The 27,463-nt window shown below is 43.9% G+C and overlaps 1 protein-coding gene across 2 annotated transcripts in view; it reads right to left on the reverse strand.

The window, feature by feature from the left end:
* Positions 1-27,463, reverse strand: part of ERCC8 (excision repair cross-complementation group 8) — a 66,990-nt gene that overhangs the window by 9,532 nt on the left and 29,995 nt on the right. For both annotated transcript variants that reach the window (XM_015406803.1, XM_015406802.1), the window contains exon 10: positions 1,608-1,805. In XM_015406803.1, coding sequence (XP_015262289.1) covers positions 1,608-1,805 — 198 coding nt within the window. The remainder of the gene's footprint in view (positions 1-1,607; positions 1,806-27,463) is intronic.

Genomic DNA, 27,463 nt, shown 5'->3' on the forward strand with positions numbered 1-27,463 from the left:
GTGCATGTGTATAAAAAGAGATAGGGGGCTTGTATATTGCAAGGATCCTTAGGTGTACATTAAGGACTGCCTACTCTCATAGGAACCTATGCAATAACTCCGGTATTCTTCGGAGGTCCTGCTTTGGGTGGCCTCATCATCTGAGGCTGGACAGGTGGCAACCCAAGAAAAGGCCTTCTTGGCCATAGCTCCAAAGCCTTGGGAACTCACATCCCAGGGAGATTCCTCTGTCGCTGAAGCTGCTTTGGACATGTTTTTTGAGAATGAAGCTAACAGATATTTCACATACATACTGAAACCCCAACCACATAAAACCCCTTCCGAAAGACTGAATTTCAAATCAAGCAAAGTCAGAATTCACAACCACAATCTATGTGAAACACAACCACAATCTGTGGTGTCTGCCAAACAATCATGCAGGGCAGCATAAAAGCTTTTGCAGGCATTCTACATTTTATGTATCACAAATATTTCTATCCTTTCTTTCCATGCAACAAAAAAGGACCCTCAAAGCATGTTACGCAACAACTTAAAGCATATAAAACAACTCCTCACAAAATAAAATAAGCAGCCCTGCCCCTGGGTGGGTGGGTGGGTGGGAGAGGAAAGACACTCAGTTACAAAAAGTGGTCAGTCAGCACATTTAAACATGCTTTAAATCTCAAGCAATATTACAAAGCAACAAGCTTGACAGCACCACCACTTTACAGCTTCAAAGCTCAGCATACAAATAAACATGTACTTTTATTTCAACATCATGCACACACTGCTCCAGTTAACAAGAGTAGAAGAGCTGGAAAAACTTGAAAACTTGAAGAGAGCTGCCACTACCTGAACAGACATCATGGACTGGATGGACCAGTGGTCCAATTCAGTGTACAATACCTCCCCTCCCCTCCCCCCCATATAAGTTCATATCTTTTCGGAAGGATGGAAGAGTTTCATGGAGGAAAAAGCCATCAAGGAGCTGCTAGAATGATAACTGAATGAACAGAAGCAGCAAACCTTTCAATTAATAGATGCTTAGAACAATCAACAGTGAAAGGCGCTGTTATGCTCTGCTTGTTAGCTTCTTAGGGGCTGGCCACTGTTGGAGACAGAATGCTAGACTATGCAACAAGTGGTTTAAAAAGGGGGTTAGACAGATTCATGGATGAGAGGTCAATCAGCGACCACTAGCCATGGTGACTAAAGGGAAACTTGTCCACCTAACCACTGAACACCACTGCTAGGAGGTAGCTTATGGGTAAGGCCTCGACCTCTATGCCCTGTCTGTTGGCCCTCCAGGTCAACTGGTTGGCCACTATGTGAAACAGTACACTCGACTAGATGAATCACTGGTCTGTTCCAGCAGGCTCTGCTTACATTACATTATATTCTACGGACTGAACCACAAGTTAACTCTTGGATTAAAAACTAATAGAAAAGTCTGTGAAATAAGGTCAACACTGTGTATGGCATCTCTAATCCAGCAGAGCTTCAATTACCCACAGTACATTATGTTTCTTACCATCCTTTTATGAAGCACAAACATATAATAGCTCATTATTTTAGGCACAAGTAGTCTCTCTGAATTGTTTACTATCACACCAAGGAGTTCCACTTACCTGAAAATGAGGCTGAAAGACACAGCAGTCGACAGAATTATAATGGCCCCTAAGCGTAGTTATTAGGTCTCCCGAGTAAATGGTATAAATGGCGATAGTGTTACTGTATGGCACAAACACAAATTCTGGACTGCAGCCATGAGAGACGGCGAATTTGAGTCCTTTTCTACTGTCATTGCACACCTTCCCATAGTTCACCTGTAATGATGCAAGATTACAAAATTAGTAACTGAAGTCCTCAAGGTGGTACTAGCTGATGCTTCCTTATATTTTAAAACTTAAAAATTAATTCCTGGCAACTATGTTGCTCATAACATCCTGCTGTGAGATAGTGGGGTTTTTTATAGTCACACTTTATAGTCGCCATCCTGAGTAGGTTTTCTGCTGTGAGATAGCGGGGTTTTTTTTGTTTCGATTTGGACCCAATAGCTTTCTGCCTGGGTTCAATTTTACACATGATGACTCACAACTTTATAGGTGTTGCTTTCTATAATGTCAGAGTGAAATGCAAAAACCAGGCAGAAGAACAGAAGCCTCTTTTTAAAAAAAAACAATAAAAGAACAGCAACAAAACAAAGCAGAAAAACAGAGTCACAAAGAAGAAAACACACCCTTAAATCAAACTGGTTAAAAAAGAAAAGAACAAGAATTCCCTAAACTACACCTGCCTTTGAAATAAAATTACAAATACCCACATAAAAGATACCAACAAGACAGATCATCATGCCATTTCAGGAAAGGTTACTAGACAAGCCGAATAAAAGTTGAATAATATCAGTTTTTATTCGGGCTCAGATAGATCGGTAGATGAATCAGATTAGAAAATCTGATTTGGCTGACTAAATACCCCAAAATACCAATAAGGTATTATTCAGGTATTTATTCAGCTTGGTATATATTGAACACCTACCCACCCCAGTCCTGGGTTCAAAGCTGTACTCTGTCACAAAGCATACTGGTTACCTTGGGCCTCCCAGCCTAACCACCCTCAAAAGGTTGTTGAGGGCATAAAATGGGCAAGGGACAAACATATACATTTCTCTAAGCTTCCTGAAGGAAGGGTGAAATAAACATAAAATGTAACATAAAAATTTAAAATATAAAAATGTAATCACCACCACTACGGAATATTACCAAAGAATTAAAAAGATATTGCGAACAAAATTAAATGGAGGCAACATGGTAAAGGCAATTAACATGTTGGCAGTTCCCCTTCTAAGATTAGCAGCTGGCATTATCAATTGGAAACAAGGAGAATTAGAAGCAATAGATTGCAAAACTCACAAGATAATGACAATGCATCACTCACTACACCCTAGAAGTCAAGTTGATCATCTTTACTGACCAAGAAAATTAGGGGGAAAGGGTATCTTGAAAGTTAAGCAAGCAATTGAAGAAGAAAATCGAGCATTGAATGACTACAGCAAGAAAATCAAACGGAAGCTTTTAGTTGAAGTGTACTAGGCAGACTTATTTAAGATTACAAAAAGACTGAAATCAAAAACTCACTTGCAAAACTGGAAGGAAAAGCGATTGCATGGGCAATATCTGAGAATAAAGTTGAAACTGAAAATACCTGGAAGTGGCTCCAAAATGGAAGGACTTGTTCAAACTGAATAAGAGCAGGCACTCAAAATGAATAGTATGAAAGCCAAGATTCAAAAGACCAGTGATAACAGCAAATGTCGACATCACAAGACAAAGGATGAAAAAGTTGACCTCATGGACAGTACCTAATTAAAGGTCTGAAACAAGTATGTCAGTATTGGCAAAATCCTTGATTAAGTCAAGTGGTATCCAATCGGGCCCTGCTCCCTTGCCTGCCTTTAAACCAGCAATAAGGTTCAAGATGTGAGCTTCTATAGCCAGGAACCAAGCAATACTGCCAAAATAACAGGATAATGGTAACTAACAACAGGTTACTATACTTTAAAACAGGGGTGTCAAACCTAAGCCTGCGGGCCAGAACCAGCCTGCCCAGGGCTTTAGTCTGGCCTGTGCGTGGGGCTCTGTTCTCTTCCCCCTCCACTCCTGCCCTGCCCATACTCACCCTTCTGAGTTTGAGCTGCCTCTGAGTGCAGGGACTGCAGGGTGGGGAAGCCTCTGAGCACAGGGACTACACAGCAGGGCTGCCAATCTTCCCAGCTCGCTTGGCCTTTGAATGCATTCCTCTCTGCCTCCCAGCCACCACTCCCAGCCTCTATTGTCCCCCTCACAGGTATGGGCCCCAGGGCTTCTTTCTATAGTGATCCTTAATAAATCCAACTAAACCAACACTATAACTATCACACTAGAACCATTTTCAGAAACAAATGTAAAATCTGCAGGGCCATCAACTATATTATTACCGTTGACCTTGATTTAACAATGTAGAAGTATTATTTATTTTAAACAATTGCTTATCACTAGCTCCTAATTGGGCATTAAAATTCCCAGCCAATAATATGGGGGCCAAAGGATAATTATTCCTCACATATTCCAGATATATATCAAAACCGAACCATACTTCATCCAAATCACCAGAAGTTAAACTGGGAGGAAAATAAGCATTTATAATTACCATATCAGAGGGAAAAGCTTCCAAATATAGAGCCATAGCATTGATCCCTATGAGTTCAATCTGAGTTATTTTTAAATCCAGGGATTCAGTGACCAGGTAGGTTAAGGCAGCCCTAGCCCATCCCATAGTACCCACAGCAGGAAGACAGAGTGAATGAAAGCCCTCAGCTTCAAAAGAAAACCCCTTAACCCAGGTCTCTTGCAGAAGTAATATATGGGTTGAGGATAAAAAATCAAGGACTTCGTGCTGTGATTTATTCCATTCCCAACCCAGCCTGTGATGTTCCAAGATAAAATGTTATGAGGCTGGGAACGTGGCACTATCTCATAAATTACTGTCTGCTGTTATCTCATCAGCTGACTTATTCAGTATTATTATACTGTTCTCCAAGGTATGCTTCTTTTTCCTTCGATGTTATATTGTAATTTGGTGTCAGACAGTGGACTCTCTTCTACTTGTTCTACCCCTTCTTAATCCAAATATTGCAACCCACTTTCCCCGGACATTCTAGATGGGATTTTCTTCTTATTTAGAATTCCTCCTACCAGAACAAACTCACCAGGGGGTTTGGTCTTGAGTTCAGTTAAATTGTCTGTTTCAACATTAGCTGTTTCTCTTAAATCCTCTATAATCTGGAAATCTAGATCTACAAACTCATGTGAAACATTTGGCCCCCTTGCATTATTGTTTCCCTTTCTATGAAAGTCAGAATCAGAAAATTGGCATCTAAATGTAGAGCAGCACCATCTCCCTTATAAATAACAGCCGAACGGTGGTGGCACTTCTCTAGAACATTCCACACGCTCCAAAATCAGTTCGCTCTCTGATCTGTCATTCAGAGGGTCTCCCTATTCATTGGCTGCTTTGCCTGAGTCCTGCCTCCAACATTCTAAACATTTTGCTAATCCTCCCCCCCCACAGCCAGTCAGAACACAGAGGTTATTTGCATATGCAGCCTCATTGGCCTCTGCCTGGAACACAGAGGTCGTTTGCATATGCAACTTGATTGGCTTTTGCCTCTAACATTCTAAACAGTTTTGCTGTTCTGAGGTAAAATGTGTCCAATCTCCAGGTGACGGCTGGAGATCACTCAGAATTACAACTGCTTTCCAGATGGCAGAGATCAGTTCCCCTGGAGAAAATGGTAGGCTCTGTATCCTTATATGCTGCTGAGGTGGGCCCCGTATGACAGCCAATGTGACATAGCAGTCAGGGCTTCAGAGCACAGGAGAGGCTGCAGGTGTGTGTGTGGGGTGGAAAGCTGAAGAGTGAGGGGGAAATAAAGGTAGGTTGATGATTGGCTAGGAAGAAGATAGGGTTGCCAACTCCAGGTGGGAAATTCCTGGAGATGTGAGGGATGGAGCCTGGAGAGGGTGAGGTTTCAGGAGGCGTGGGACCTCGGACAGGTACAAAGCCATAGACTCCACCCTCCAAACCAACCATTCCCTTCTGGGGAACCATCGTTGCCAATCTCCAGGTGAGGGCTGGAGATCACTCAAAATTACAACTGTTCTTTAGGTAGCAGAGATCAGTTCCTCTGGAGAAAATGGTGGACTCAGTGTCATTATACCCTGCTGAGGTCATCACAGCAAATTGACACTGAGTGTCCAAGGCCGGGGCACCCACCCAGAGCCTCTTTCTAGAGGCCATTGTATTTATTTCCACAACGGGCCTTTTTCCTAGTCCTGTATAATGCTCTGATGGGTATAATTAGATTTTGATACTGATTTTGGCCCAATCGTTTTGATTAAGGGAGTAACAATGTTATTCTTAAATACTCTCACCAAGAAAATATCATATCCTCCCAGATGACCTGCCAGTCTGTTCCATGTTGATCAGCCCAGGTGACACCTTTTTTCTCTGTCCACCAGTCATATTCAGCAACATGGTATGGCAATGGGTAATCTAGCAGCTCCCACCATAGCTTGTTTAGTCATGAATTAGAAGAGAACTATATTCTTAATGCAACAGTCAGTCCTTATTTTGCAAATATTTCTTTCTATAAAAGGTACATTGACGATTTGGTAGTCATAGTAAACAATAAAACTAGCTTTGAGGGCTTTCTAATATGGATGAATAACATACATCATGGGAAGTATTAATACATATAGGATAGTTAAGCAAATTATATTAAAATACAGGAACTTCATCTGTAAGTTTGTTACAGTGTAGTGGTACTCAGTTTCTAATGACATAATTATATACACCTGTTGGTATCTCTTTAAGAGGAGAGATGTTTAGGAAATGATACTTGCAATTCAGCAACAGCAAACTTTCCACTCTTGGAAACGGTGGAAAAAGTTATTCAGGTTCCTTACTAAATCAAGTTAAGGTATGTTATTTTCTAAGTATGCTATGGCTTAAATTGTAACAAGTTATTTGAAGCTAAATGGAACATGCGTTTGTGCTTACAATGTTTTATGTAGAAATGCTGTGGAGGTCTGTCGACTCCCTTACTTCATTGTGATTATTTAGGACTGGGAAAACAAGAGTTATTCTTGATAAAGCATCTTTGTGAAACAAAGTTAAAGATCACTAGCTGGCAAACCTGTTGGAAGATAGTATTCATTTCCCAGCTTCTACTCAACATGGCTTAAGTCATTCTTTCAAGATTTATTGGCGCAAAACCTAAGGAACTTAACCATACTTACAGAATACAAGAGATAGTAAACCACAGAAGCAATACCCATATTAGTAGTGAGACTGTTAGTAAGAACCTATTTTCTCTCTAAGGGAGATTGCATGAACTGAGCATACTATTTTTATTGCATTGCTTATTTGTGAGTGAATATAGTACAATATAAGAGTTGGCCTGAGTTGTACCGTAGGTACTGTACCACTAAGAGATGTTGTTATCATTTACTGCATAAACAGTTCCCATAACATGTCAGGCAATTTTCTCATTTGAAATGTTAATAACAATTTGATATATTATTATATTTATGGTTTTAAGAACTCTTGTGTATTAATGAATGTTATTTTTTATATTATATGGTTTTCTGTAAGCTGCCCTGAGCCGGCCTCGGCTGGGAGGATGGGGTAAAAATCAATCAATCAATCAACCAAACAAATGAAATAAATACTAAAGACCAATTTCCATGGCAAAAACCCATAGGCTCGTAGGTCAATTTTGCCATAATCAATTTAAGTTCGCAAAGCCTTTGTTTAGTTTAATGCTTATTATTCCACAAGGGAAACTTACCCCTGTAGGGGCGGATCACTAGCATCACCTGGCAGGGAATTAGCTGCAAAAACTGTTGCATTCTACTAAACTCTACCAGCTACAGAGATCAATTCACCTTAGGGCTGCCAGCTCCAGGTTGGGAAATTCCGGGAGATTTGGGGGTGGAGCCTTGGGACAGTGAGGCTTGGGGTGGCAAGCAGCCTCAGCAGGGTATGATGCCATAGACTCAACCCTCCAAAACAGCCATTTTATCCCGGGGAACTGATCTCTGTCACCTGGACAACAGTTGTAATTCTGGGTGATCTCCAGTCCTCACCTGGAGACTGGCAATGGTGGTTCTCGTGGAGGAAATGGCTGGAGGGTAGAGTCTATGACATTACACCAGTCCAAAGTTCCTCCCCTCTTCAAATCCCACCCTCTCCAGGCTCCACCCCTCAAATGTCCAGGAATTTCCCAACCTGGAGTTGGCAACCCTATTTCCTTCCCACCCAACAGCCAACCTACATTTATCTGCCTCTCTGTCTTCTGCTTTCCAAATCCACCCCCCAGCCTCTACCTAGGAAAATTACAGTCTTTCTCCACAGTGGGGACCAAAGCAGCTTTCATTATTCCCTCCTCCTTTTTATCTGCACAACAACCCTGTGAGGTTGGTTAGGCTGAAATATGTGATTCGTCCAAAATCACGAAGCCAGCTTCCACTGCAAGATGGGAAGCTCTAACTGCTGCACCTTACTGGCTTTCATAGGGTGGCTGCTGATGAACGGTAGCAAGCAGCCGAGGCTAGGTGAGTCATGCAAATCAGGGGGGACCTGGCAACCCTAGACTACTGCCAGGCCTAGAGTTGCCAACCGCCAAATGGGACCTGGAGACACCCCCCCCCCAGAATTACAACTGGGCTCTAGACAGCAGAGGTCTGTCTCCCTGCAGAAAATGGCTGCTTTGGAGGGTGGACTCTGTGGCATTATACCCAGCTGAGGCTTCTCCCTTCCCAAACCCAGCCCTCCTTAGAGTCCACCACAAAATCTCTAGAAATCCCCCAGCCTGGCACTGGCAACTCTTGTGAGGCCTGCCCCCAAGGCTCCCTCCCTCCCTGAAAGGCCAAAAGAGGCCTGGAAAGGGCCCTTCCTCCACCCTTTTACTGACAGAGCCAGTTAGAAGCCCCCCCCCCAACATTCTAATCTCTCACCGTTGATGCCTGAAGCAGATCCCTGCAGAGGCCATTTCAAAAGGTTTTTGGGGGGATTCAGCCATCCCTGAAGGAATTTTTTTAGTTTTTGGATTTTTCTACAAACCCAGAAAGTCCACTGACTATGTAGGAAAAGCTGTTGGGGGAGAGTGAGCCCCCTGTTGGTGGAAATAAGTATCCGCACAGGAAAAAACCCTCTGGAAAAAGGAATGATAGAGAATAAATTAAACAGGATGAGTTGTATAAACTAATAAACCACCACAAAATAAGCCCTACTAAGATAAATTAAACTCTCCAATCAAGGGAGAAATGTGAGAGTAGAGTAAAGCTTGAGCTACTAATGGGGATTAGCTCTAACACCATTAAGAAAAAAACTCATGTCTCTCCACACTCCCTCCCTGATTTTTAGCCATCCACAAAACCTTGAAAACAGCTGGACCAAAATAAACAAAAGAAACATCCAAGGGCAAGAGACTAATCAAAACTCTTGTCCAAAAAGAAACTTTAGACAGGTAGAAAGATATAAGGAAGTAAATAGAATAATAATGCCGGAGGGAAGTGAAGTAGCACCCCCCATAAAAAACCCCTTTGATCCTAAAACGGTTTAATTCAGGTTTACCATTCTGGTGGTGGTGGTGGTGGTATGAATTATGTATACAAACTGTAACTCTGTTTACTTATTTACTTTAATTCTTGGCACAAGAAAGGAGGGGAAGGGAGTCAGGTGTGTGAAGCAGCCCACGAATAAGCCAGGTACATGCATAGCTTTCCTTATCTATAATCATACGCAATGTCTGAATACAGCCTACCTCCAGAGACCTCTTGGTCAGAGGCTAACCTTTCAAGCCCCCCTCCCCAACTTCTCAGGCCTTGCTACATCTGAAGTTGCAGGAGGACTGAGATTTGATATTAAAGCTAAATAATATCATACTATGCAATTAAGAGGCCAGTGCATGAGGGAGTAGCCCAGTTTCCATTGAAACCCTGACAAACCCTGGTCAAAAGTCTATTCTGTGGCTTCCTGGAATTCAACGACTTCCTGGCTATGATCAGAGATCAGGGCTTGAAGGACAATAATGGGCCCTCCAAAATTATTTTGGAATCCCCCTTATAATGCAGACACCCTTAGAACACAGTCAAATACATGGCCCAAACCATCCACCCATCTCTTGGCCACTGTTGGAAATATGCATCACACCGCCACCTAGTTATCACAATCAACCCAGGCAGACTCATCTCCCCCTCCCATCACATCACCTATTTGCATCCCATATTAGTACCTCTTAGAAAGAAAACTTCAGCTCACTGAAAGACTCTTTGGATCCTGACATTTCCCCCAATGAGGATGCAGATCTTGATATCTTACCAATCAGTGAGCAACCCAAAGTTCTCCAATGACAACCCAGGTACAAAACTTTGGCCCAATAGCACAGAGGAGCCAAACTTGTGACCCGGGTCATTTGGCCTAACGATAGATACCCAGGTAAAAAGGGTTCTACTAAGGCACTCCTCAGTGCAGCAAAGCTAGGTTCAGTCCTCCATCACTGCAATCTCCAGACTGAGACCTTTCCCCCCTCTCGGACCTTCCCCTTGCCATGTTGGACCTATGAAACTATGCCGAGACTGTCGTTCTGCTATTCTTACCTGCTCCCCCTCCACTCCCAAGCTCTTTTCCCAAACAAAGTTCTTCCCACTCCCTGTGCCTACGCTCGCCCTCCTCAAACCCTACCCCTCCAGCTATCCCCCTTTGGAGACACTCTATGCTTGTAAGAATACCGAGCAAAAGCCTGCGAAAGACGCATCTAGCATAAGCAAGTTAGCTTCCATTCTAATGTAGCTGAGGAAGTGTGCGTGCACACAAAAGCTCATACCTTGAATAAATCTTTGTTGGTCTTAAAGGTGCCATTGGACTCTAAATTTGTTGTACTGCTTCAGACCAACACGATCCAAGTTAGCTTCCATTAGGAATCAGTTTATTAGCTTATTGAATGTTTATTCCTCAAATATTTATGTGATTTCATATTTCATCCAGTTACTCATTTTTCCCAAATTCAGTACACTGCACTGCTGTCTTCAGTCTGCTTACCTTCTCCAGGTTTTTTACATGTTCAATAAATATTAAAAATTCAATAGCCTCCTTCTGTCCCCTACCATTAGAATTGGGAATGAGCACTGCTTTTACTTATCTTAATCGTATTGCTTCACTTTAAGAAAAGATAATGTAAAGGTATAATCAATCACATATATGATTGATAAGTAAAATCTATGTGTGTGGGTATCTGAAAGCATTCAATAGAACTAGGTACTTGAAGCTCCTAGGTTTGCTTTCCCCTAGTATACATGTCTGCATTCTGTATGCAGCTTTAGATTGGCCTGCATGGATTACTGCAATGAACTCTACATGGGGTGTAGAGTGGAGTGTTCATAAGCTTTAATTGTACAAAACACAGCAGTGAAGTTGCTTCCTGGCGAAAATTATATTGAACATACCTTACTGGTGCTTAAGGCTTGACAATGGTAGGGATTTGATTCTGAGCACAATTAAAGTGCCAGTTTATATCTACAAAGCCCAAACAGTCTAGGACCAGGATATCTGAAGGATTTATTTATTATGCGGAAAAATAAATAAAAATTACGCACTCCCATACAGAACTGCCCGTCGTCTAAGATCTATAAGCCAAAGTAAGGAGGGTGAGGACAAGGGATGGGGCTCTCTCTGCTGCTGCCTGGCTCGCTCAGTAGTAGGCACCAGGCAAAAGGATAATATTGGCTGTTAGATGCCAGTGTACTTGTTCCCTGTTTTTTTCTTTTCTTTAACACCCCCCCCCCCACAGCTTGTAATGGTTGTATTGCTGCTTTGCTGCTGGTGTTTGCAAATACTCATTTCAGTAGTAGGACAGGGTGTATAGAAATACTGATTTCTAAAAGTCCATGCCTGCTCCTGTGATTACATTCTGATAACATGCTGCGTCTTATTTCCTCTCGCAAGCCAAATGGCCAACCATTTGGCGAGAGAAACTTTATAACCATGCAATATAACCACACATTCTTTCACACCTCTATGTGGAAGAGGCAGACCTAATGGCGCCTGGCTCTGCCTCACATGCAAAACGTCACGTCAGCAATGGAGAAGCTGGAGTTTGGGGTCATGTGACTGCAGGCGTGGTCTCCAAACTTCTAGCCTATCCCCACACATAGCCATAACAACCAAATCTTGGGCACTCCAATTCCCACTCGCAATTGGCTCCTGGCCAGGGCTAATTTGTGACTGGAATTGGCCTATAACTGGTTATTCCCTATGGGAGAGATTCTCTCTCAGTTCTGTTCCGGTTCTACTTGTTTTATACTACCTGGAAAATGCTGTCTCTCTGGGAGACAAAGAACTGTTTTGTGAGCTGAGCACATGGTTGGCAAAGATGGGATTTCTCCTTCTCAAAATCCCTTGGTGCTATTCTGGACTGTTTGGATTTTCCTGAACTTTGTAAATATGCATCTTGTACTGTGTAGTTAAGGCAAACAGCCCTAGCCTTTCTTGTTTTGAAATCTTTCATGGTTTAATTGCATTGCTCTGTACTGAATAAAAAATTGTTCTTGTTTATAAATGGTCTTTGATGTTGTAACTGGGATTCCAAGTCTATTTCCTGTGCCTAACTGACTACAAGCTACCATTAAGCGTAAAGTGTGCAATTCTGAGTAGAGTTGCTAATGTGTTAAGCCCTAGATGCCAGCTGAGATTTTGAACCGCTAATCTCAGGTTGGGAGGGGGATTATTGTAGAGGTTCTGGTGGCATATTGTTCTGAATCCAGAGAGGGTAGCCTACCTCTGTGGGTTGTTGTTTAGTGTACTGGAAAGTGCAGGATTCCCCTCTCATCCCTGGACAAGGTTTGGGTGGGCTATCCTGTACACAGGGGGAGGTCTAGGCTTCTGTTCCCCTAGCAGACCGTTGAGGGGCATCTAGTTTGCTGTGGACTGAACCAAGATCCTGGACTACACTGACCAATGGCTGATCTTATGCTCGTGAGATATTTCTGATGTACTGGGTTTTTAATTTTTTAGTTCTTAACACAGATTTGTAAATTTTATTCCACTGTGTCTCTAACTATTGGATTTTCAAAACCTTGTATGGATGCCACCTTGATAATCTTTAGCAGATGAGGTGGAACACAACATTTTATAATAAAAGAAACACCCACAACAGAAACAAGCATTTGGCTAGAAATAAGGGCCAGAACACTGAGCAGTGAATGTCTGTTAGGCCAGCAGTCTTCTAGGCAATCCTAGCTCCAGAGCACAGAAGCCACCTATCACTGCACTTGCATGCCCACTCAGCTCCACATGCCTCATTCTGATGCAAGTGGTAACATGTAAAGCATGACTCCAACCCAGAGTGAGGTGCAGATGCTAAACAGTCTCTTGTAAAAACATGGGATCCATACTCACTTCTGAGATACTTGATGCAAAATTTCAGAATCACTGACATGCTCTCGCCCTCTGTCTTCTTTGCAAGCACTGCCTGAGGCACTCCACATATATGATAACCCACTGCCAAAAACATTTAATTAACATCCCACCATGTCCTAAAAAAGGGATGACAGAAGTTACAATGTCTAATTCTGAAGTGAAAAGAAGTAAAGTGAAGGGAGAAACAGAATGTGACTCTTGGGACAAGCTGAGCACCTCCCAGTCCTCGGGCAATGTTCGATTTTGTCAATGCACGTTGAAAAGTCTCCTTACCAAACAGGTTGAAGTAAAGATCATGCAGGTACTATGCAAGATCTAACCCTAAACAATACACTTAATTAAATGGATTAATTGGATGGATGTGTCAACATTTTAAGCATAGGCAACAGCAACAACACCAATTAGAACTGTGAAAAGTTTTGCAGAGACCTACCAAAAAGGGGGTTGGAAAAAAGATTACGTTAGTGATCCCAAACCTCCACAAATTCCTTCACCTAATGACCATCTCCAGAATTTGGAGGAAGGGTTATGGGGATGACCACAAAATGGCTACCATGGGCATGGACCCAAAGAGTGGAGATCCAAGCCCACTGTTGTCCCATGATGGAGGCAAAGATAGTACCTTCCCAGGACCTTCTAAAGCACTTCCTGATGTAAGAAGATGGAGGAAAGCTGCAGTTGGTTTATCAGTTTGAGGATGAGATGTTCCTTAGTTTCCTTTTCCAAGAGGGGGGATGCTCCTTATGAGGCCATAGGATGAGGCCATAGGATGAGGCTGTGAAACATCTACACCAGTTTGGTGTAGTGGTTAAGTGCACGGACTCTAATCTGGGAGAACCGGGTTTGATTCTCCCCCCCTCCACTTGCACCTGCTGATGTGACCTTGGGTCAGTCACAAGCTCTGGCACAGCTGTCCTTGAAAAAGAGCATTTTTTGTCAGAGTTCTCTCAGCCCCACCCACCTCACAGGGTGTCTGTTGTGGGGAGGGGAAGGGAAAGGAGTTTGTAACCTGCTCTGAGACATCTTTGGGTAGTGAAGGGCAGGGTATAAATCCAATCTCTTCTTCTCTTCTTCTTCTCTTTGCTAGGTGTTCACAGATAGGGAGTATGGAAAAACTGGCCCCATAGGAAACTTGAACATGGGAGATGTGCAATTTACTCAGTCCGTACTTCAAGCTGCTAGTCCTCAAGAAGTACACTTCTTGTTTTCTTCCAACGCACAAGCATATCTATGGTTCTTTTTCTGTCCCCCCATCAAGTTGTGAATTACAGCTATATTTATATGGGAACCTGTAACTGGGACCTTCTCTTTCTGTCTCTTAAGAGACTCTTCTCCAAATTATAACTCACCCTCCTACCGGGTTTGATTCTCCCCCCCTCCACTTGCACCTGCTGATGTGACCTTGGGTCATTCAAATCCAGATTGGTGTCTCCCTAGATTGTTTTTGTAAACATAAGTTGCATCATGCTTTATATGTGGGTGCAGAAACAACCACAACACCACTTACAGAAAAAGAAAAACTTTAGTTGTATAAGTAGTTATCTCGCCTTATAATAATTCTGTTTTGGGGGGTGAACGTTCCACACGCTCCCACAGCATTTGGCTCCCTCAGCTGCCACTGGGAAGGTCTGCCAATCCCCTGGCTGCACCACCTTGCTGCGTTGTCTCAGTCCCGCCCACAGAGCCGGCGGCCAGCATCTCGGCCTCAGTCTGGAGGAGGCCAGCGAAGGGGATGGATGCTCTGCCGGGCGAAGCCTTACGAGGCAGCCCAGTGTGGTACAGGAGAGCTCCCCACTGATTATGAGTGACGGGGATTCCCTTTTCTCCTCTGTGCTTCCTCCTCAGGCATTCCTTCGGTCCCCCCCCCCCCCGGGGGGGGGAGAAACCCCCCCATGGCACCAAAGAAACAGAGGAGGCACCGCCAGGAGGGATGCTGAGGTGCAGGGGCCTTCATAAGGAGACCCTGATGATTGGCCAGAAAGGCTGTGGGGGAGGAAGCAGACCTAGAGAGTGGTGGCAAGCACGGGAAGCACTCACCTTCGCCGCCCCTTGTAGCCTCTCTCCCTTGGCCGCAAGGCCAGTGCTTCCTCAGGGAGAGAGCTCAGCAGGCAGCCCTGCAGAGAAAGCTGGCCACCACCTTTCAAAGGCTCCCCCCGCCTTCCTTCAGCAGCAGCAGTGAGGGTCTGACCAAGAGGAAAGGAGCTGTGGCTCCTGGAAAGCCAGACGCCAGGATCAAGAACAGGAGGAGTTCTGGTTTATGGTGGCTTGATCTTGGATGCGGCTCATCGAACCTCCGATGAAGACGTACCAAGCCGAGGCGATCAGGAGGGGTCATGGCTGGTTCCAGACCCCACCAGGGTCTCTGTAGGAGACCACCAGCCTGGGGAGCTGGGATAAGCTTCTCCCAAGGTGATGGCCAAGGGATCAAGGCTTGCCTGTCCCTGAGAGGTCCTGATGCCTCGGAGCCAGTATGGCACTCAGAGCCGACCGCTGGATGAGTGGACAAGAAAATAAGCAAAAATAAGCCTCTTGCAACAACCGAACACACCTAAACAGTGAGTTAATCAGACCTCTGTATAAACGAAGAAGTCTCGATCTGCCAGATTGTTGAGGGAAGGAGCGGCGAGTGGGGAATGGTTGGAGTTCCACCCCCCTTGAAACGGAGCAGTTTCCAATCACTATAGAAAAGTGAGAAAGAACGAAACTAACTGTATGAGACTTCTGCTGAGCTTGAAAGCTGCATTTTAAGCCAAGAAGCGCTGAATTCAGAGAAACTTTACTTTAAAACGCCGTGCCAGGAGGGAAAGTGCCCACCATGAAGGAACTGGGAGAAAAAAGGGAGCCCTGCTGCCTGGGTGCTGGTAGGCTGACACCTTCCCCTGTACAATTGTGGCCCTAGATAGGTATAACTAATTACATGTAAACTGCTCCGAGCCTACGGGAAGGAGCAGTATAGAAGTCGAACAAATAATAAATAAAAATAAAACTTTTCTTTTTTGTAAAGATGTCTGGGAGAGGGAGGAGAATGGCGGTGGAGAAGAAACTTCCCCCAGGAAGTACTGTACCAACGATTCCCACCCAGACACAGGAAGCGGCTGCAGACTTTCCCAATATGCTTGCTGCAGCATTGCGCCCTCTGCTGGAGCAGATGTCAACTATCAACACCAAGCTGGATTCTGTCCAAAAGCAACTTGCCCACATGGGAAAAAGAGCCAACAAGACAGACAAAAGGATCGAGAAAGTTGAAACAAGAACTACAGATATTAAGCAAGAACGGGAAGAAGTTAAAAAAAAAACACCAACAAAAATCAACTACTTCTACTTCAACTGGAAAAATCTATGCATGTTTTACATTTTCAAGGAGTTCCTGAACAGCAGGGAGAAGATTTTAAAACAACATTAAGTGGAGCGATTGCAGCAATTTCGGATTTAAAACAAGAGGATCTCCAGAATGACATGGACTTGGCATACCGCACATATCCTGACTTCATAAGAAAAAAAAAACTACTGGGCAAAATCTACGTTAAATTCTTTAAGAGAACAATAAGAGACAATGTTTTAAAAGCTCCATCGGGAAAAACATTAAAAGTTAATGATGAAGAAATTAAAATTTTAAAAGACATTCCATTTGAGATCCGAAAACGAAGGCGTCGATATAAAGACTTAATTCTGCTTTTGCAAAATAAATCAATAACCTACAGATGGAGCTTCCCAGAAGGACTCGAGTTCAAATATAACGATAAGAAAATCAAAATTGACTCTGTCAAAAAGGCCAGAAACTTTTTGAAACGACAAGTGGGCCCAGATGAAGACGATGATTTAAATTTGGAGGAAGGAGAGGAACCCAGCGAGGAAGAAACGGATAATGCTTCGAGTGATTCCAGCAGTTCGACTTCAGAGTCTGAGAAAGAAGTAGCAGCACCCAAAGCTTCAAGAGTGAAGAAGAAGAAACGATTTACTCTGGATTACAATTTTTTGACTTTAGCGTAATACTTTGGATTACAAACTTTTGACTTTGTAACTAATCTTTATCAGACAGAAGTTTCCATACTTGTTATATATATATACACACACACCATATTAATACAGGAGCGATTGATGAATTTGTAACTCAACATCAAATCTTGTCCTAAGTTAGAAATAGTATGTTCCCTTTACCCTTAGGAAGTAGGAATTAACAGTATAAAACCAATAAAATTTATCTTTAAAAAAGAGGAGAGACAGGAAGGAGCTGGCGCGTAAAGTGCCGCAGGAACTGCACGCAGCACTGTGGGCAGACCACGAAGTGCAAGCAAGAGGTGGAGGAAGCCCCGGCAGGAGCTACCAAGGGGCTGCCATGCAGGCAGCCATGGTGGCTGGAGAAGCTTCCCCTCTCGCCTCACTGAAATACTCGCTAAGGGGGAGGGCCAGACCAACATCTTGCGTTTGTTGTATTCCTTTTACAATGGACTTTGCTACTAGTTAGTTATAAAAAGGAAAAGTATACCACTGAACAACAATTGCCTACAAACATTTGAGCAAAGGAAACAAAAAAACCCAACCCCCAAAAAACAAACAAACAAAACCCCTCTTACCCTAGGTCTGAAACATATTTCCTAGGATGTTAAATTAAAAGGTCAGCAGAATAAACGTTTCTTTTTCAGGCTATGTTCAGGTCTCTACCTTTCTCAGCCGTCTTATTTAAAACATTTGTATCTTGCTTTATCTCCTCAGACTCAGGGTGGCTAACACAACATCAGGTTGTAAGGATACAAAACTTAACTCATTTAGCAAGATTTAAAATATGCCCAGAATATGCAAACATGCTCAGAATTAAAAACTGCACGCAAATACAAAAGTGGACAGAATTACAAAATGCACATCATTAAAATCACACCATAAAAACATACAAGTTTAACAAGAACACAATCAACTCTGCTGAAATAGTTTACTCTCTGACAAACGCCCTCTGGAATGAGACTGATTTATGAACCTTCCTAAACGTAGCAACTGGTAGCACCTTCCCACGTATCTGGACAGGTCATTCCAAAGGATTGGACCCACTATGGAAAAAACCTGTGATCCAGCTTTTGCTGTGTGGGCCATAAGGAGAAAACTGTCTGAAGACCATAAGATGGTGCCTGGGAGCACAGCAGAAGTTAATTAAGAAGCCTCTAGGATGTGAATAGCTTCACAGGTAATAGCTAGCACTTTGAACTGGTCCAGAAGAAAACAGGTAACCAGAGAAATTAATGCAGCACTAGAGTTGTACATTCCCAGCAGCTGAAGCTAAACAAGATGTTCACGGCCGCATTTTGTATCAGTTGAAGCTTCCAAGATGCCTTCAGAGGCAGTCCCACTTGTAACACGTTACCGTAGTCCAATCTGCCTTTCCTCAAAAGAATACCCACATCTCCCATTTCATCCCACCATGTACTCTGAACAGCCATGTAGAAAAGGACAGATTCTCTCTATTCATTCAAATATTTACAACCCATCTTTCCTCAGATATACTCCTCAAGACCCCTTCCCAACACCCTAGAAGATTCCAGAAGCCTTCATTGTCTTTGTGCAGCTTCAGACAAGAGCCTTCCCTCTGCCCTCGGCTAACTCCATCAACATAAACACTGATCTTACTACTTATAGAAAGCTATCTGAACAAAAAACTTGTTCTGCAACCTTTTGTCTACCTGTTTTAATTTAAATTCTGAACATTCCCAGAATATAAGTTCACCATCCACCCTGCAAAGCTGTATTTATTTTTTTTGCAAGTTCCTAGTTTGAAGTGGCTTTGGATGTTCTTGCCAAGACTACAGAAGGAAGAGGCCGCTGGGAAACAAGCTGGCTGGTGCTATGGCTCTGGTGTGCACCAGGATGGGGGACTGACGCCTGCCTATGAAATTTGCCTAAGAAACTTGCCTATGAAACTATGAAAACAAGTGTTAACATTTATGCGCGGACAATCTTTTCCCAGCAGCCTAACACTAATTTTTTTTTAAATCCTCAATATTATAACAAGTTTGCAGGAGCCCAAGGGTAGATCCAAACAAACCAGAATCTCTCAGAAAGTGTTCCCAAAGAAGAATTAACATGGGGGGGGGGGGGGGGGGGGGGGGGGGGGGGGAGATGGTGCATGTTGCCTGCAGGCAACTCTACTTCACATGTAAAAGCTACCAATCAACCTTCTCTCCTTATAGAGGACTTATATCCTGTATATTTGCTATCATTTCATGTGGAGACTTTATATTTTGAAACAAGTAGCTTGAAATCTGATTTTGGTATTTTGCAGTGGTACAGTGTGGAGCACTGGATTGTCTTTTCATTTTAAAAAGGCAGACACATTAAGACCTCTTGCAGAACACAAAACCACCACTGAGGGCAAGAGGCAGCCAGTGTCTTCCACAACTTCCCTGTAGGGAAGCGAGAAAGTACTCCGAGAGCCTGCAGAGGTCCAAACATTCTACCAGTATTCTAAAAAGCTTGGACCAAAATACATACGAGGAAGGGCAGTTTCCTAATTATTAAGCACAAGCCAGGAAGTGTTTTGAGAACAGAAGACTCCTTTCTTCACCAAATCTGTCCCCTAAGAGGAGACAGCAAAAACTGATGAAGAGTCAAGGTGATGTCAGGAAATAAAGGGGTGGAACTCTGAATTTCTCACTACAGTCCTGTCCTGAAGTCTACAGCAGATTTTCACCTCCCCCCATTTATTCATTTATTTGTTGCCTTTACTGTTTTTGCAACCAGAATCATAAACAGCAAATCCTTGTCCCACAATAAACCTCGTTCTACAGGAAACCATGGAAGAATCTCTCCCTATTTGATTTTAAACTCCAAAGAGTGTCATGTGAGTCAGTCAGGAGAGATGGACTTCTCAGGAGGAGTTCTGTATAACCAGCTCTGAATCCCCAGAAGCAGCAAGCAAGAAGGTGAACTGCAGGCTTGTTAGAGTCCACAGTGGACAGCTGATACAGATCCACTAGCACCTTCCAGTTCCAACAGATGAAACCCAGGTGGTCATTACCAGCCCTCCAGTTTCACCCACATCCTTTGAGTGCAAGAGACAAAGGCTTAGAATGGAGCTCCAGGAGAAAGGACAAAGCACACCTTTCCTGGCCCGACGCCAGCTGATTACTGATGATGAGTAGCTGTAGGGTTACTCCCAAGCAGTTCGTTGCAAGTAAGACCTTTCGGCAGATACCTATAAAAGCCAGTCAAGGGAGACTGCTCAATGTGGAAGCAACAAGTCACCGCCCGGTGAATTCTGCAACTACAGCTCCTGACTCTGCTTCGCCCCAGTGACCTTCGGACCGGCTTTGGACTTGGATCTCAGACCTGCTTGCTCTTGTGTATGACTTTGGACTGAATGACTCTGCCTTGCCTGACTTCTGGAACCCTGACTATGGACCGACATTGATGTGGACTCTGACTGGACCCAGACCTTGACAAAGAGAAAGCCAAGTATTGTGTCTATACAAGTTGATAGTATGTGATTTTTAAAGACTTGCTGAGAGTATAGTTTTCGACCTCTCTCGCTGGGTTCCTAGTTTAAAAAGCAATTTTTTTTTGTTTGCAACTTACTAGGTGTGGGAAAAGCTTTACCAAATTACAAAACAGAATATCCCCCCCTCCCCCAAAGTAACTGAAAACAAAAAGCAGTATTTCTAATCCACATTCATTACTAAGAATGAATTTTAAGACTATGGGTCACAGATATCATTGGACATTTTGTGGCTTTTACAAACAATCATGTTTTACACTCTAATAGTTTTTATGTACATAGCTGTACATATTCAACAGAAATCCAATTTTATCAGAGATGCAAGATGAAAAATCTTCTGGAAAAACATCTAGTGCTTTATTTTTATCAGAAAAAACATTTCTACATGCTGACCTGCAAGCTGTCATTTGAAGTCATAGTTTGCCAGGCAAGAACAAAATGTAGCTTGCCCGATCAGCAGAAATGGCAAATCATGGTTTGCTACATAAAATTACTAACAGTGAAGAGATGCTGTTACCAATACAATATTAGACAAGCCAGACAGTTTGAAAGTTATACTTAATGTCTTTTCAGATGATTATCTCTAGAAATTCTGTGTATTTACTGAGTTGTAAACTGAAGATGGGGGGATAAAACCATAAATATCTACCATATTCCAAAATTTTAAAGAATCAAGTCATGAATTAATCTGATTGGCTACACAGGTGCCAGTGTGGTGTAGTGGTTGGAGTGCTGGCCTGAGATCTGGGAGGTCAGGGTTCATATCTGCACTCTAGCATGGAAGCTTGCTGAGTGATCTTGGGCTAGTCACACCTGCTCAGCCTAACCTACCTCACAGGGTTGTGGTGAAGATAAAATGGAGAAGGAAAAGCTGAAAGCCACTCTGGGTTCCCACTGAGGAGAAATGAAGTAAATACAATAACATATAAATAAATAAAGCAAATCCAAAACTAACCCTTCTCATATGATAGAAGGGATACTGTAATTACCAGTCTCATATGGAACTAATAAAGAATGCAAGGGATGAGGTGCTCCAGTGACCTCTGTGGACAGGAGTGAAATTCTGTCGGAATAGAGTGAAATTCTGTCGGAATAGACAATTTATTTTAATCCACTTTTCTCCGTTTACAACATAACAAGTGGAAAAATAATCAAAACCCGCAAATTCATGTTACTTAACCACAAATTACCAGAAAGGATGGGGAGAAGGCCAGAGCTACTAGTAACAGTTCTGCCTTTGATAGCAATGGTCTCCCCCAGGCACAACCATGTCTATGAGATAACACTCATAGTTCTTTGGGTGCGTTAAAATTAGTATGTTAGCAGCTTTCAGTACCTTCAGGTTTCCTCCCCCGAAAGTTATACAATGTAAAGGAAGTATCATGCTATATTACCATTCTTACAAGTTGTTGGGCAGCAAGACCCCACCTGACCCTACCAGGTACAGAAATGCAAGCCTTTCCTTTTTCCTCCATGACATCAGTGGAGAGCCAGTACAACCTTTTTGTGCCACTGGCCAAGCTGTGCTCTGTTAGGATAGCATCAACCTGTCCTTGCCAGGTCAGGAGTAAGCCTGGCCTGGGACCATCCACCCAAGCACAGCAAGTGATGAGATGCAGTGGCAAAGGAGGTATGAGACATGCGGGCACTCGATGTCATCGAGCCATCCGCACAGTGCCTGGAGAAGCTCTGCTGTACCGGTACCAAAGCCAGATGGCCTTATTCGATTCTGCATACGCTATTGGAAAGTGAATAAGGTATCTCAGTTTGATGCCTACCCAATGCCAAGAGCCCACTTGCTTGATGACCAGTTAAGAACAGCTCAAATCCTGTCAGCTGGCGGGCCAAGGTGGGCGGCCTGGTGGGCCAAAGCGCTCCTCCCCCCATGTGTTCGTGGTCCCAGCAGGCAAAGCTGGGCGGCCTCGTTCCTGCCGCCACCAGTGTGATGGAGGCGGCGGTCGGCCAAGGCAGCTGGGCTCATTCCTCTCCCCCACCCACTCGAGGGGCTGGTGAGTCAAGGCACCGGCCTCGTACTCCCCACTGCCTGCTAGAGGCACTGGTGTGGGCGCATCAGGGAGGGTGGGCGCAGTGTTGCAGCTGGCTGCCTCACAATGGAGGTCGTAGGTGGAGTGGTGGGGGAGGAAGGCGGTGCGAGTCCCGTTCGCGTGCGGTGGCAGCATGATGCACAGCTTGCGGACTCTGACCGAGTGCCGCACATCATGTTGGAGCAGTGGCGAGCAAGGGAGTCCTTGTGGGAGCTGCAGTGCAAGGAAACCGGGTGGGGAATGAGGGCTGGGCCCACGCTGTCAGCCCCCTGGCAAGCTCCCTAGCTTGAGGGGTGACAGAAGGAGTCGGCACAGTCTCAGTGAGCAGCCGGGCGGTGGCAGCGTTAGGGCCACCTAAAGCGCTCTGTGGGCCAGAGGGGCGCCGGTCCCTGTGCGGGCGTAGACCGGGTGGTGAGGTGGTGGACGTCAGAGGCGTTTAGCCGCCACAGTATCCATCCCGCCCGGCAGCTCCCTGGAGACTGAGGGCGAGTCGCTGCCCGGCAGGTCTGTGAGCAGAACGGAGGCAACGGAGGAAGGCAACGCAGGCATGGGATTGCCCCCCCCCCAACCCGAGCGACAGACCCGGGACCCAAAGGTCCCTTTATTATAAGGAGATATGTGTGTGTGCGTGTGTATTTATATGTTTCAAAAATTATTTTTATTTTTATTTATTTATTTGATTTATCCATTGGCTCCTGGACCTGTGCTAGGGCTTTCTGCCAGCTTACACTGATGATTGACCTTCACATCTGTGGCATCTTCAGACAGTTCTCCAGTCCCTGCAGGCAGCAGGCCTATGGGATGACCCTCCAAAGAGCTATTCAGGATTCCAGAACCTGGGCTATTTGGGGTTCCTGGTAAGACAGGGACATCTGTGACCCTTACTGGACAAGATAACCACCTTGGAATAAAGCTCCCCTGCTTCTAGCAAAAAACAAATGTGATGTTTTTTTGGCCTGGTGGGCTATTATAGTAAAGCATCCCACATTTTGACACCCGCCCCAGTCTGCTGTCTGACTCGTAAAAAAGGACCAACTATGCTGCATCTTATAGACCTACAAAACTATTGCCACCTTCCAGTCTCTGAACAGCCTTGTCACGTATCCTGGTCTTGAACAACCTTGACTTCGATCATTCATTCATCCTCCATACGGATGCCTCTGACTAGTGCTTGGGAGCCATGTTATCTGAAGAACACCTGGAAGAAGAACACCCAGTCCTCTTCTTTAGCCAGAAGCGTTCAGCCTGCAGGAAAAAATGCCACTGTGGAAAAGGAGACTCTTGCAGTCAAGTGCCCTCCAGTGCTACCTCACCCTTTCATGCACATTGCAGACTATGCCTCTCTGCTCTGGATGGCATGAATGAAGGACCACAACACCTGAATACTCAGATGGTACCTCTCTCTCCTGCCTTTCATGTTCAGTGTCTGACATCAGCCTGACATACTACAGATTATACATCTGGCATCTTTGAGGAGATGGTCTTGCCTCAGCATCCAACCCCAGGAAGGGACCCTGCCCTACTTTACTAGCTGCAATAAAGCAAGACCCTCTTTTCTCCTCCATGTCGTCAGCGGAGAGCCAGGACAACCCTTTTGCACCACCAGTCAGGCTATGCTCCACTGAGATGACAGCAGTCTGTCCTCATTTGGTCAGGAGTCAGACTGGCCTGGCACTACCAACCTGAGCCATAGTGCAACCTGTGTGGGACTGTGGGAGATGAAGCAGCAGGGAGGTTGCAGGGATGGCGCCTGAGGAAAGAAGCAACCTAGCAGGCCTCTGGTGGGGGCAGGTCTGGCCTCTGGAGTAAGAGGCAGACCTGCAGCCAGGCACTGAGGAAAGGCATCTGGTGTAATGCAAGTCAGATGGGGGTGGGGCAGAACCTGCCCATGCTAATGAGAGTTTTCCTCCAGTGCCCAGGACTTGCTAGTCACATGGGTGGGGTGGAAATGGCCAAGAGGGTGTGATATCCCATAGGGTATTTAAAAAGGGCCAAGAAGCAGGCCAGGGATGTTGTAGCTGATCCTGCTCAGAGCTCTGGGGGAGCAGAGGTCAGTGGAGAGGAGGAGGATCCTGGCATTGCAATCCCCTCCCCTCTTCTCGCTGAACCCTAGTGGGCCCTCTAGCAGTAGGAGAGGTCATGACAAAAGGGCAAACTGTGGTCCAGGATGAGCCTGTGTAGGTATTATTTCAATAAATGTTTAAATCACACTTGATTTGTGTTTTTCTGCCAATCAAACATTTTAGTTCAAGGATGTGTTGCTACTGGGACATTACATTAACATGGGGTACCTTGTTTACTAAATATAAATCAAAATAAACATGTTAAATTAAATCAAGCTCTATTCAGAGAGCCAGATAATTTTCTGGAAGATCTTCTTATTCTAATTCTTCTGGAAAATTACAGCACTGCTTTGTATTGCCTTAAAAAAGCACTATCATTTAAGCCCTTGGTAAAAGCAAAATATATACTCACTGTGCATTTGGGGATTTGAAATATTCTATCAAAAATAAGTAGCACAGTATAAGTATGGTTCAAAATTAAAGATTAAAACATTTGATAGACAGTCATAGGTGTGTGTTAATAGCATTCAAGCAGTGATAAGAAAAGCCTGGGAACACCCCATCTAATTTCTCATTGTGAAGAAAGTGCTAAGATTTCTCAAGTCCACACCTCAAAGCTTGGAGGTCATCTGATGCTGTAACCAATGTCCTCTCCCAACCCACCTACACTTTGGTGCAACTTTCTATTTCCCTATCACAGCCTTCAGTTCCTCCTTTGCCTTGTGCCATCAGCTGTGTCCTTAACCATAAAAAAGTGACCTTGGTGTATTTCCAGAAGGCTGAAGCCTGGAGAGTAGTTGGTGTGGACACTGCCAATCCCTCACCTCCTACTGTTTTGTGGCATGCTTATTATACGTTCCCTTCTGCAACAGTAATAATGCTATAGCATCCAGCTGATATGGTGAACTACTCTCACTGTTCCATCTTGCGTTGAGCCATAATTACCCACAGTGCACAGCCCCAGAACATGCCAGGTAATAGAGGACGACTGCCTGTGACCTGCCCTGACCTGGAAGGCCCAGACTAGCCCAAGCTCCTCAGATCTTGGAAGCTAAGCATGGTCAAGCCCTGGTTAGTATTTGGATGGGAGAGTACCAACGAATTCCAGGGTCGCTATGCAGAGGAAGGCAATGGCAAACCGCCTCTGTTAGTCTCTTGTCTTGAAAGCCCTACGAGGTTGCTGAGTTGGCTGTGGCTTGATGGCACTTTACACATACATACCTATGGCCTTATGCAAACGGTCTTTTGATGACCACTGAAAAACAATCACATGAAGGATTTACATTTCCAAGTAATTAAGAGATTACTCTTGTTCAGACTTTTTCCCCTTCACCTTCGGCAGAGAGAGTTTCAGTGGTACATACTCCTATCTTTGTCCCTTTCTGTTGAAAAAACCACTGCCATATGGCTGGTTTTTGCAAGGTGCTTCATCCAGCGTAAGGCTTGGAACACAGCTGAAAATGATTAACCCCCAGCTCCAGCTATATCCAAACATACAGAGTAGTTAAAACACATCAATGCTTTTGCAACATAAGTTGTTCATGAGAACTTACTCAGGCTGACCAGACACCAAGAGATAAAGGCTCACTGAGGGATCTAGTTGATGTAGAAAATTGCCAAAGGAGATTTGCAAAGGTAGACTGCCCCCTCCCCCCACAACAAACACATCATGAATAGCTCAAACACTCTCCCCATATGTTTCCATGCCACTCCCTCGAATCTCAAGGAATTCTATGCTTACTCAGGTAGTCTCTGTGAAGGGAAAAGTAATCAAATAAAAGGGTTATCCTCCTCTTCCAAACAGGTAAGTTACTTAAATACTCATGACTGTCCTACATATACTAAATATGACAGGCAAGATGGCTGGCCTGCTGCTTCTGCAATATATATAAAAAGAGAGAATTTTTAAAATAAATTACAGCTAGCGTTTTAACTACACATAAATTGGATAAGATGGGTTTATATAAATACATTTATTTATATAAGATTTTTAATATATGTTGTTCTGTTGAGTTTAGTTAGTTAACGAACAAAGCACTAAATGCAATCCAAAGATGATCATTGGTATAATTATGGCTGCAAAAATGATAGCGGCGAAACCTGGAAACATCAAAAACATCTTCCTATCAAATTCTGGGTACAAGATGTATGGAACATAGCAAAATTACCAAAACTAGGAAAATTACCAAAACATCAAAGCTACTAAGAGATGGATACATACAAAAGGCACATTTTCCACACAGCGGGAAGCCTTTGTGGAATTTTGGAAAAAATTATTTATTTGCTTAATTTATAGCCCACCTTTCTCAATGAGACTTAAGACAAGTTACAAAATATAAAACAATTCAGACAGCATAAGGCATTAGATCCATTCAACTGTGACTCATTGTTGCAGCTAAATAGAAAAATGGTGACTATTATATTTTGATGCTTACTCACTTTACTTCTTTATAGTAAGTATGGGTTGGAAGATACGTGAAAGAAATAAGTGATTAAAGTATGCTGTAGGACAGAGTAAGTGGGTGGTGGAGAAAGATTCCATCAAGTCACAGCTGACGTTTGGTGACCCTGTAGGGTTTTCAAGCTAAGAGATGTTCAGAGGTGGTTTTGCCACTGCCTGCCTCTGTGTAGCAGCCCTGGACTTCCTTACTGGTCTCCCATCCAAGTCCTAACCAAGGACAACCCTACTTAGCTTCTGAGGTCTGATAACATCAGGCTGCGCTTGGCCATCCAGGTCAGTAAGTTATCACTGCTCATTTCTGGAATTAAAGAAAGAAAAGAAATCCCAGACATTTTAAGGGTTTGGGGAGGGGGAGAGGGTGGCTAAAATTCATGCTATGTTATCAATATATAGATAAATAAATAAATGCTGTTAA

The sequence above is a fragment of the Gekko japonicus genome, unplaced genomic scaffold (assembly GCF_001447785.1).
Source record: "Gekko japonicus isolate JY-2015 unplaced genomic scaffold, Gekko_japonicus_V1.1 scaffold700, whole genome shotgun sequence".
Lineage (NCBI taxonomy): Eukaryota > Metazoa > Chordata > Lepidosauria > Squamata > Gekkonidae > Gekko > Gekko japonicus.